A 12,467-nucleotide genomic window follows, 5' to 3' on the forward strand; every position below is an offset into this window, starting at 1 on the left:
GTGTAGGCATGTGCACAAGGTTTCAAGCATGTCCCAGGGAATCACATCTGAAAGTAGCCAAGCGGATTTCTGAGGTATCTAAAGAAGACGGTGACCTGGTCCTCTTCTATCTAGCAGGAGACTCTTTTGATCTGGTAGGGTATGCAGATGCTGATTTTGCAGGCTATTAGGTGGACAGAAAGAGCACTTCCAGAATGACACACTTCCTGGGATCCTCACTCATCTCCTAGGAACCAAGAAACAAAACTCAGTGGCTCTCTCCACGGCTGAAGCTGAATATGTAGTTGTTGCATCATGTTGTGCATAATTACTATGGATAAAGCAGCAACTTGAAGATTTTGGAGTACTCATTCATACCCTTCCACTCATATGTGACAACACCAGTGTAGTCAACATGGGAAAGAATCCAGTTCAGCACAAGAGAACGAAACACATTGATATCAGACATCACTTCTTAAGAGACAATGTTGAAAAAGGGAAATCAGCATGCAGTACTGCAGAACTGAAGATCAAATTGCAGACATTTTCACAAAATCCCTCAGCAAAGATCATTTGAGAGTAACAGGCTGAAGTTGGGGATGATGAACATGAATTGAACTTATTCCATCCAAAGGCATTCAATCTACTTTGGCTATGATCAGAAAGGCAGGTATCCTCATTATTTGTAATGTTTTGTTTTAGTAAGATCAACCTTGTACCTGCTACAGGTATACACTCATGAGAATTCGCAAGAGTAAAATTATCAGAACTATTCAGGGATCAAACTTCTCCACTTCTAGATAGGGACCCGGTCCTGCCTAAAGGTTAGCATTCTCTACATTATGCTTAAACTGTCAAATGAGAACTGTTGAGATCTCCACATGTCAGTCATCAGGCATTCTGACCGTTGTCCCATCGCTTTAAGTCCAAGCGATGCGTCTACTGAGGGACCTAACATGACCCTTCCTTTCTTTTTATACTTCTTCCCTTCATTCTTTTTCTTCACTTTTCAAACTCTCTATTCTCAAGTCTTAAACAAAACCCTAATCTTTGTCATTGTTCTCTCTCTCTTCTTCTCTCCAAGATGTCTCCATCACCATCTTCTTCTAAGAAAATAATGGACCCTCTAAATAAAATAGATCCAGTCACCTTCTACACATCATCTGTTGCTCCCTCTCCGGCAAAAATGTCAACCACCTCTCCAGTCAACATTACTGAAGTTAGTCCTCTTCCCCTCAGTCTCCTATAGACCTCAACAACCCTGCACCCTCGTATAAACCTGGTCCTCATCTAACTATGTTATCTTTGAGGGGGATCTTCCAAAGAGTAAGTCATCTGAGTCTAACATTCTCGCCGCCAGTGAGAGCATGACTATAAAAAATCTAGCAGAAATGAGAGAAGGGGTGAGAAATGAAGAAGGAAGTAGTTTCATAGATGATCTTCTTGGAGATTCTGAACCAGTATTTGACCAAACACCTGAGGTTAGAGTTGCTCCGTTAACTGATTCAAGTGACACTGATGAGGACAACATTCCTCTCAAGTGGGCAGTACAAAGGAGAATGGTCCATGTCACCACGAAAGGAAAAGAAAAGGTCACAGAAGAGACACAAAAAAGGAAGTCGTTTACTAGAGCAACTTCCCAAAAACTTATGGGAGATGATATGAAGTTAAGTGAAATGAACATTGCATAGAATAGAAGGAGAAGAAGGTCTAAAGAGGTTGTAATCGAGTTCCCTACTGAGGATGTGGTGGATGTCTCTAACGAGCTTTCTGAAAATGAGTTTGTGGATGACGACATCACTGCACAAAAAGGGACAGGGAAGCGAGGCAAGAACAAAGGAAAGTCAAAATCCAGAACATCTCAAGTCAAAAAGGATGACACTACAGCAAAAGAAAAGGGAAAGGAACCACAAAGAAAGAAGGAACCATCAAAGAGAAAAAATGAATCATCTCATGTTCTTAAGCATAAATCTAAACAGGACCCGGTACCAAAAGAAATAAGGGTGACAAGGAAGTTAGCAAACAAATAATTGTTGATAATCTGCGACTGCAGAAGGTCCTAGGAGGAAGGGTGTTTGATCCTGAAATCATCACAAAGCCAGAAATGGACTCCTTGGCGTACTTTGTGGAGATTCAATGATGGACTCACTTGTTCATGACCAAATCTCCAATCCTACATGAAGAACAATTTCGCGAATTCTACTACAATGTGAACTTTGCAGAGGATGGCAGTCTTAACACCCTAGTGGGAAATAAAAGCCTGCATCTGAATGAGGAACTATTGGGAAAAATCCTAGAGGTACCCAGAGAAGGGACCAGATCTGTGGTGGGAAAATTCTGCACTAAGCAGTTCGCGAAAGAGTGCTCCAAACTTCCTGACATGCACTGTGCAGGCATCCAAAAGAAGCTCATGAAGGGGGAGTACCAATTGTTGTTCGAGTTCGTCAATAAGGTACTTCTACCTCGTACTGAGAAACGCATGATAGCCTCTGCGACTGATTTATTTGTCATGGAAGCACTCTCAAAATTCGAACCCCTGAATCTCCCAGCCCTGATGTTGGAGCATATGCATAAAACTGTAGTAGAACACAAGGGAAAACATGGTATGGGATATGGGTATTTCCTCACAAAGGTATTCAAACATCTGAACATTCCGATGGGAGCAAGTATTGTTGGAACTGTTAAACAGTTCTTCTCTCTAAATACCTTGGTGGAATGTGAGTGCATCGAAGGTAAAGCAGGACCATTGAGCAAGATGTCTCAATTAGTGATGGAACAGGGTCAGCTGAAGCACGAGTTGGAGGAGATGATTGTGCTTGTGAGTAACAAGGATGCTGAGATAGCCTTATTATAGGCTCAGCTAGTCAAAGCACAAATTGAGGGACCTGGTACTGAAGAGGCCAACGAGTTGAGGATAAAGAATGTTGCCCTCTTGGCTCAGAATTCTGCTCTCCAGGAAAAACTGATCAAAGATCATGATGAGGCCAATGATTGGCTTACTCTTGTCATCAAGTCTCTCTCCCATCAGCCTCCCTCCACATAGTCCCATCCCTATCCTTCCAGTGTCTTTTTTTTTTGTGGACAGTGTCTGGGGTTCTCATTAATGGTTTATTTTTAATGTATTAAATTCTATCTCTTGTGCAATGAAGCTGGTTTCTGTTTTGTTTTGATTAGATGTTGTCTTTCTGCTTTTTTTGCCTTGATTGTGTTGCCCATGGTTATGATATTGCGTTGCAAGCTTACTTTTAATGTTGGTTTACTGCGTTTCTTTTTTTATGATGCCAAAAGGGGGAAAATATTGGGTGCTTAGGATAAGGAAGGCAAGGTAGGCTGGTTGACTGGGGAAAGAACAACATGTTGTGAGTTGTGGCTTGTTCCCAGGGGGCATCCCCCTTTGTGTTGTATTGACGAAAGGTATGGGTTTGTCATCATCAAAAAAGGGGAAAATTTTATTTGCAGTTTTGATGATTTGACAAACCATGGGACCTTGTAAAGGGACCTGATTCTTGTGTCGTTGTGTATAAAAATGGCAGGCTGTAAAAAGTACAATTGGTTGGTGCACAGTCTCCAACTGTGGGAGAAACTTCGGCCAATGGTATGGCCTCGAAGGTTGTGTCTATCCTTCATAAGGGTTTCCTCAATAGACATAACCTTAGTTTTTGCATCTTGAAAATTCTCAAGAACACAAGCAAAGACCCCACTTGGTGAAGTATTCTCCAAAAGCGCAACATGACCTGATCAAGTTGCAAGTGTCATAGTTGTCTTAGGAGTTATACTTTTGTGCTTACATTGTAAATATGTTCCTAATCTATAAAGGATTCAGATCTTTTGTTCTTTTTGTAGAAGTCTAAATCAGATAGAGTTAACTGATCTGGGCAGTGTTGTATCTGCTTAGTCAAATTCTAAATCACCTAGGAGCTAGCTGGTTTAGTGGGTAGTGTTGTATCTGCTTAGTTGAAGTCTAAGTTATCTAGGGTTGATAGCTTAGTGGGCAGTGTGGTACAGGGGCGGAGCTACAGTGATTGGACACCCTTCGTCGGAAAATTATACCGTACACCTAAGTAAAATCCTATTCAAAATGGTTAAATTTAATACTTTGGACATCCTTGTCATAATAAGCTATTGTGGCTCAGCGGTTGGAGGCTCTCTTGTAGAGCTTTGACGCAGGTTCGAATAAATCTATAATTTAAAAATCTAATAAAGCTTATTGAATTTTCAATGAAGTTGATTTTTTATTTCTTTTCATTAAAGTTTGAAATAAAATTCTGATATTTGTATAATGCTGTTAAAAGCAAGTCATTTTTTAAAGAGCTCATATTTTATTATTCCTTTAATTGTCTAAGAGTTAGTAAATTTCTTATAAATCTTTAACTTAAAATCTAATAAAGCTTATTGAATTTTCAATGAAGTTTGATTTTTTTATTTCTTTTCATTAAAGTTTGAAATAAAATTCTAATATTTGTACAACGTTGTTAAAAGCAAACAAAAGAAGACCTCATTTGCTTCTACTTCCATTTTTCGTATCTCGATATTGTTGTCATCACTAGAGATTTGTGTAAGTTTGAAACTTAAAAATGATTAAGCTACATATCATGCGATTTGATTTTTAAAATTTTAGAACATTTATTCATAAAAAAAATATTAATAGTACATAGTTCGATTTTGAATTTTTTAGTGCGTCCATTTATCAAAAAAAAAATTGCTTATATAATTCTTGGACACCCTTCGTGAAATTTCTAGCTACGCCACTGGTGTGGTATCTGCTTAGGCTCAGTAAGTAATAGGGTTATTACTTAGCTTTGAGATTAAGAGGTTAATCTTGTTTGGGGTTGTAATCTGTGTTTCACTTTTGCTTGAAGAGATTAGTGAAAACAGTTGAAAATTCTGTGTAACAGGTCGTGATTTTACTCCCTTGAGCAAGGAGATTTCCACGTAAACTGCTTGTGTTGTTTTCCTTTCATTGTTCATTCTTCATTACTGTTCTTGCTGAGTCAAGGGACCTAGTCTGTTGACTAATAGTGGACGCATATATTCTATCAAAGTCACAAGCACACACCACTCTCAAATAGACTCCACAAACAATCCGTGTCAGTGCTGTCACCACCAGACGTCCCAATAATTCTCTTGTAAAGGAATGACTTCTTTATTTTATAGAATATGCCTTGTAAGAAAGTATAATAACGATAAGATAAGTAATTAAGGACTTCTACTAAATTTTGAAAAGTTTATATATACAAATAGGTTCTTACTCTTTACTTTCAATGTCGCTCCTGTGTTGACACGACGTGGGAGTGGGTATGGATCTGTACCAAATCTTGTCAATCAATTTTGAGTACTTTGATCGAAAATGGCAGAGAAATTCAGGAAAATACAATGATTTGTGTAATAAAAACAAAAGCTAAGGTAAAATTGAAGCAAATTAAATACCTTGTATGTAGACGTTTTTATGTCAATTCTTTTCCTTACATCTCTATATGAGATTCTCCTCGAAATACCGTGTTAGTTTTCCTCATAATGTCGCATAATTTAGATATATATCAGCATTTTCAAATATTTGAATTATTTTGAGCCGAATCTTGGTACGCATACTCGTTCCCGAATCCATATCTACAATCTTAAAATTTAGACCGTGAAAGATCTAATCTCTAGATCCGCATCCCTATCGGAACACCCACAACTTAATTAGGATATATGTGTTTTTGCTTTTTTTTGTAATATGTTATGAATGAAGAAAAGTTTCTGCTGAACCTTATTTTCCCTCGCTATGCCTTCGGTTCATTCTTCTTCATTTCATCATTATGTTGTGTTGTTCCAAAAACTAAACATAAAATTTCTGGAGTAGGGGTAACTTGGTTGGCGGTATATTGCAGAATACGCAGGAAGCTTCTGTTGAGAATATGAAACACGAGTGGAAAACTGTTGTTGTGGTTGAAAATAGGTAGAAACGTTCTGCTAGTAAACTGTTCCTGAGAAGAATTGCCTGAACTTGAGTTGTGATCTGATGTAGGTAATTTCTTTTAAAGATTTTCTCTTACCATTTGAAGATATGAACATTGATCCAACTTTTAATACTTCACTGCCTTTATTACAACGAAGAAATTACTCAAATGATATATAAGTTCAACGTGGATATTAGTTAATCTCATCTTACAAACCCCCTACATCCAGAAAAAGAGTATCATATCTAGTGCTTCCTCGGTGTCATATTGTGGTTTCTAGAAATGGATAGTCAGTATAGCCAACAACAGGATCAGAAGTATAGAATGTTTCCATGTTATACTTGTTGAGAGGTGCATCAAGCTCAAATCTCCTTGGTAAATCCGGATTAGCTATGAACATACGTCCATATGCAACAAGATCAGCTCGGTCTTCAAGCACAGCTTTGTTTCCATCTCCTCTATCATAACCACCAGCTACAATAAAAGTACCTTTAAATGCCTTCCTCATGGGTATAAGGCTTTCAGGACATTCAACTTTTTCCCCAAGTGTTTTCATTCTTGGCTCAACCATGTGGCAATATGCAATGCCATACTTATTCAAGGATTCAGCCATGTAAAGTCCCAAAGCACTTGGATTTGAGTCTCCTGAATCCATGTAATCAGCAAATGGGGAAAGCCTTATTCCGACTCTGTCACCTCCTATCTCATTTACAACTACTTCAACTATTTCAAGTGCAAATCTACAACGGTTCTCTAAAGACCCTCCATATTGGTCAGTTCGATCATTGACTTGGTCTTTCATAAACTGGTCAATTAGATAGCCATGAGCTCCATGGATCTCAACCCCATCAAAACCTACAATTGAACAGATTCACATAAGCAAACTTAGTTTTGAGTAAAGGTTCTAATTTGAAGGTGGTGCTGATCTGAAAGAACAGGAGAAGATATTCAAAGCACACTCTTAAAATACATAATAAATCTACATATTTGACAAAAGTTAACCTCTTCCCACATAGTAAATAAGTCCCAGAATATGCGTGTGCTTTTCATTCTTAGCTTTCAAACTCATGATCCATTTTAGCACTTGCTGACTTTGTTTTCTTTTTGTCTTTGGTTTCATCTAATGCATATGGTAAATATGGAAGGAAGATTTTCTAGTCCACAGTTTCAGACAGAATTAAACAACTTTCCTTCGTCTAGTAAGTTTTACCAGTTTCAATAGCATTTCTAGCAGCAAGCCGAAAATCGTTAACAATTTGAGGAATTTCGTCTGTTCTCAACCGCCGTGGTGGTGGAAATTGTGCAACATCCCGGACATCAGAACAAATTAAAGGTTTTGATGGCTTGTCTGTGCAGGAGATAGGAGCTTGTCCATTGGGTTGAAAATCTGTGGTAAGAGTCGGTTAAGAAGTTGGAAGCATCAAATGTGAGTATATAAAGTGAGTTAGTTAACTACCTTTGCTGGAAACCCTCCCTGTATGCCAAAGTTGGCAAAAAAAGATTCCTCCTTTGGCATGGACTGCACTTACAACTGGTTTCCAGGCCTCAACTTGCTCGTATGTCCATATACCAGATGTATCTTTGTACCCATGGGCAGTGTCAGAAATTCCACAGCCTTCTGCTATTAGAAGACCTCCTTTTGTAGTTCTTTGGGAGTAATAAAGGATAGTATGTGGTTGCGGAACATTGCCATATGATCTTTGCCTTGTTAACGGCGCCAACACAACTCTGGAAAACATATCAAGTCTTATAATAACATTTTATTCATTCTTACCTAACGATGGATTTAAACGATCCATCAATCAAAAAGAAGGGCTTAAAATTATAAGATGGACGAGAAATTTGATATAGTTGTCAAAATACTCTGCTCATCAACAGTTTGAATACATTAGGAATATCATCTAAGCACCAAAACAAAAAGAGACAAACACAAGCTGAACGTTAACTTGATGGAAGAAAGTTCATCTCGATTAATTCCAATTGGAATTCAAGTTTATTTTTTTCATCTAGTATATTGCGGACATCAATTTGTGAAGTAATTGCTTCTAAGTATCACATGGGAATCTTTTAATTTGCACAAATAAGAAAACGATGAAAATAAGAAAGAGCAACCAAAACGGCAACTGAACATTCATCAATTCAAAACACACACAAAAAAAAAACATATGGGGTAGAAAATACCTATGAGATAACTGAAAGTTTCCCATTTCATAAGGGCTCAGTAGAGGGATGTGTTGTTTCCCTTCACCTGATTTGTTTTCCATTTTGGACTTTTTGGTGAGAGTAGTCTTTTTTTTATTTATGCAGCTATGACAGATAAGAGCTATACATATTTATAGGAAAGGAGAAAGTATAATATAAGGGAGTGGATCATGTGCTTAGATTCATTGCTTTCTTTTTTAATAATATTATAGATTCGGTATACAATAAATTACAAAATTTTGGTATTTTATTTTTTACAAAAAATATTTGAAAAATTGATATTCAGTGGCGGATCTAGAATTTTAAGGTTGTGGTGCTCTGAAAGTGGCGGAGCGGATCTAGAATTTTAAGGTTGTGATGCTCTGAAAGTGGCGGAGTCAAAAATGTAAAAAAGACATGTTAACAATGAGATTCAAACTCAGGCTCAACAACACTAAAAGAGCCTTAAACACCCACTCAAGAGCCAATAGACCAGTCAAATAATTTGTTCATTGGGTGCTATATGTTAATTTTATACAAATACCACTTTATTTCTACATAAATATCATATATATATATATATATATATATATATATATTTCATGAAAAGTTGTGATTATTACGAAAAGTTGTGACTTTTATTGAAAAATTATGACATTGATTAAAAGTTGTGACTTTTATGAAAAATTATGACTTTTATGAAGAGTTGCAACTTTTATGAAAGGTTGTAACATTTATGAAAGGTTGTGACCTTTCCGAAGAGTTATGACTTTTCCAAGGAATTGTGACCTTTCCGGTAAGGCACAATAAGAATTTGTTCACACTACCCTTTGTTGTCTATAAATAGAGAGGTTTCCTCTCATTTTAAAACAACGAAAATTCTGAACTTCTTCTTCTTCTGCACAATTAAATATTTGATTCTGAACTACTTCTTCTTCTTCTTCTTCTTCTTCTTCACAATTAAATAGTTGTGTACTTTGCTCCTGTTGAGTGGCTCACTGACACTATTGTTTTTGGATCCGGCTCTTCTCCATTTCTCTTCTCTCCATTTTCTCCAAGTTTTAGTTTGGATTAGAGACACATGTCATAGTTTAGAATTAATGGTTGAGATCTAATTTATTAAAGCAAAGTCCTAACCATAGTTATTTACTTCCATATATTTGCTTCTTAAATATTTTTGCAATCCAACAATTCTAGATTTACATTATATTTTTCCTAAATATATTTAAAAGAATTTCTTTTCTTAATTCCTTGAGAAATTTTTGGCTGATTTTTTCCCTTTTTTTTTCTAACGTTTGCCATTTCTCAAATAATATTTGCCAAATTAAAAATAAAAAATAAAAAATTGTGAACTGATGTTTTTTTTTTTAATTTTAGGAGTAAAATAAATTGTCACTCAACTTTAAATTCTTTCTTATTCCCTAAATGGAGTCCATATTGCTCTATAGACACTGTAGCTCTTAATACTCTATTAGAATAATAAAACGTTTAACTGTATTATAATTTTTTCAAAAAGTAAAATATTTAGTAAAAGTTTTAAATATGTATGCAGGGCAGTAAAAAAAAGTTTTAAATATATTTAGTGAAAATATAATTGATTGCAAAAATATTGAAGAAGTAAATATATGGAAGTAAAGAACTATAGTTAGGACTCTACTTTAATCAATTAGATCTCAACCATTAATTCTAAACTATGACATGTGTCTCCAATCTAAGCTAGAACTTGGGAAAAATGGAGAAGAGCCGGATTCATTGTTTTTATATCATTAAACTGGTGAATAAAATAGTTTCATCCTGAGAGGATCTATTTCTATAAACCTCGGGTACGAGAGGGTAATTATTTTCTTAAGCAGACACTGTGCATTCAGTGGGCTCGATTTTTTCTTTCTATTTCATTTTATTGTTAATCCTGGTAATTTTTTTTACAGTCATAATTCATGCTTATGATATTAATTGTTGTTTTTTAGTACATTTTTAAACTTTGTTGTTTATGTTTTTGTAAAGTTATTGTTATAAGTATTTTTTTAGTACAGACTCTATGTAAATGCAACTACTGTAGATTCACAAATAATTTTTTACAGAATACATTTATTTACAACAATCTCCAAAGAAATCTTTTCTTCTCCAAGAGATCAAGCGTAAGAATTTATATGATTTTTGTAGTTGTCATAATAATGTTAATATTAACGGGAGTTAAAAAAAAATAGAAAGTCAAATGATAGAATTAAAACTAGCAATTAATTACAATTACATGATACACAATGATGACTAATCTCTCACACCAAAGTACTTTTTAAAACTTTTTTCCTATTATCCCTTACTTCTCTTTCATCCTTTTCAAAGATCCTTAATGTTTTATTTGTGCACAACTTCAATTCCAAAACACTATCATAACTATATTACATACGAAATTTGGATTTTTGAAGATTGCATTTTAATTTTAAAATACATAATGACTACATATTACTTATTGGTATATCATATGATTATAAAACCTTTTCTCTTGATAAACACATTAGTTATACACATATATTATTAAAAAATATTTAATATTTTGAAAGTAATTGATAAGTTATACTAACGAAATTGGCAAAGAAGAAAATTGAGAAAAATATTTATTTGACTCTCTAATTAAAGACAGCATGTAACTATGAATATATATGATAAAAATAAGCTAACCATTGTAAAATTTCAAAAGCAAATTAATGAATCTGTAGAATGAAATTATGTAAAGTATAAACTAGGAGAAAATAGTGTTATGATTTGTAATTTTGCCTTTTCTTTTAATAAAACAAATGGTAAACTACAATTGAATAACCTCTGTACTCTTAAAAACATATTTATATAAAAAATTACTATAACATTAAAATATAAGAAAAGTTCTATTCTAAATTTTTTTAATGAAGAATGTTCTCCATTTACTAGTATATATATATTTCAAGACGCGGTTAATGGGTGCTCGAGCATTCGGCGGACTCCATGTGGGTCTGCCCCTGACAATATTATACATTTAATATGTAATATTATACAAAATTATACTTAAGAGATATTTAACACCCATAAATAATAATATCCAATATTATACGAAACGAACATCATTTTCTTCTTTGAATTCAAATGTCAGATTCATTCAAAAGCACATAAAAAAACTACATCAAATCACATCAACACATATTTAGGCTCATTCATATGTAATTGATCTTTTGCAACAATACTCAATCAAACAAAGCTAATTTGTGGAATTTTCAAATTTTGAACCTTCGAGCTTTAACAATGATTGTCTATGACTTCAACAAAATGTCAATAACACTTCATAATAACTCCAATAAAGGAGATGAATGAATGACTTAATATGTAAATTTCTCCAAAAGCAATTGTCATTACCAATTACTCAAATTATATATAAATATGAGACCATTTCATTTCAAACAAGCAAAGTAAATAAATTAATTAATTATCATCGCTACCACCACAAATATAACATATGTAACTGTTTATTTTATTTGATGTGGAGGTCGTTATAATAATTGAGAAATATAATATTGTTTAGTTAATTGTTGCATCCTTTTTTATGCAGCTACCTATTTTATAGACTTATTTATATCTTGATTATTATCATTAACCCACATTACTATTCTTATATTTATTTTATTCCCTTTTCTATTTTTATTCTTTCATTATTGAATATTCTAAAGTCCACTAAACGATCAAACCTTTTGCATTACGTAAAATCTATAATTGGTAAAAGAAAAAGGAAAGAAGACACAATTGAATGGATGTGGAAGAAGAATACATATGAGATAACTGAAAGTTTTTCATTTTAGGGAAAAATGATAAATATACCCCCTGAACTATCGTAAATGGTATGCAGATACCCCGTGTCATATTTTTGGGACTTTGGTACCCCTGCCATCTAAAAACTAGAGCATATATACCATTTATACTAACGGACATACACGTGTCATAATCTTATTCACCGACCCGATATTTATTAAATATCGGATCGACACATAAGATTGCGTCACGTGTCCCTATTTAGTCTTCCGTTAGAGTGAAGAGCATATATGCTCTAGTTTTTTATCGACAGGGATACTAATATCTCAAAAGTATAACGCAAAGTACATGCATACCATTTAGGATTAATTACTTGAGTGGATCCTTTTTAAAAAATAATTACTTATTTTAGATATACTCTTTAATTATTACCATTTATAGCAATATAAAATAATACTATATATTTTATTATATTTTTCTCTCTCTCGCCTCTTTCTCTTTTTTTCTCTATCAGTTTTTTAATTTTTCTCTCTTGCTCGCTCCTTTCTTTTTGTTGCTCTTTCTCTCTTACTTTCTTTTTGTTGTTTTTTCTTT

General features: G+C 34.3%; 1 protein-coding gene across 1 annotated transcript; it reads right to left on the reverse strand.

The window, feature by feature from the left end:
• Positions 1–6,032: 6,032 nt before the first annotated feature.
• Positions 6,033–8,235, reverse strand: LOC102598213 (12-oxophytodienoate reductase 1-like). Its single transcript, XM_006339278.2, has 4 exons — positions 8,100–8,235; positions 7,375–7,646; positions 7,129–7,305; positions 6,033–6,773 (listed from the first exon to the last, which is right to left on the reverse strand). Exons 1-4 carry the CDS (start codon positions 8,180–8,182, stop codon positions 6,181–6,183), a joined length of 1,125 nt encoding a protein of 374 aa, XP_006339340.1. The 5' UTR covers positions 8,183–8,235; the 3' UTR covers positions 6,033–6,180.
• Between the last annotated feature and the right edge of the window lie 4,232 nt (positions 8,236–12,467).

This window comes from Solanum tuberosum, unplaced genomic scaffold (assembly GCF_000226075.1).
Source record: "Solanum tuberosum cultivar DM 1-3 516 R44 unplaced genomic scaffold, SolTub_3.0 scf00009, whole genome shotgun sequence".
NCBI classification, from domain to species: domain Eukaryota; kingdom Viridiplantae; phylum Streptophyta; class Magnoliopsida; order Solanales; family Solanaceae; genus Solanum; species Solanum tuberosum.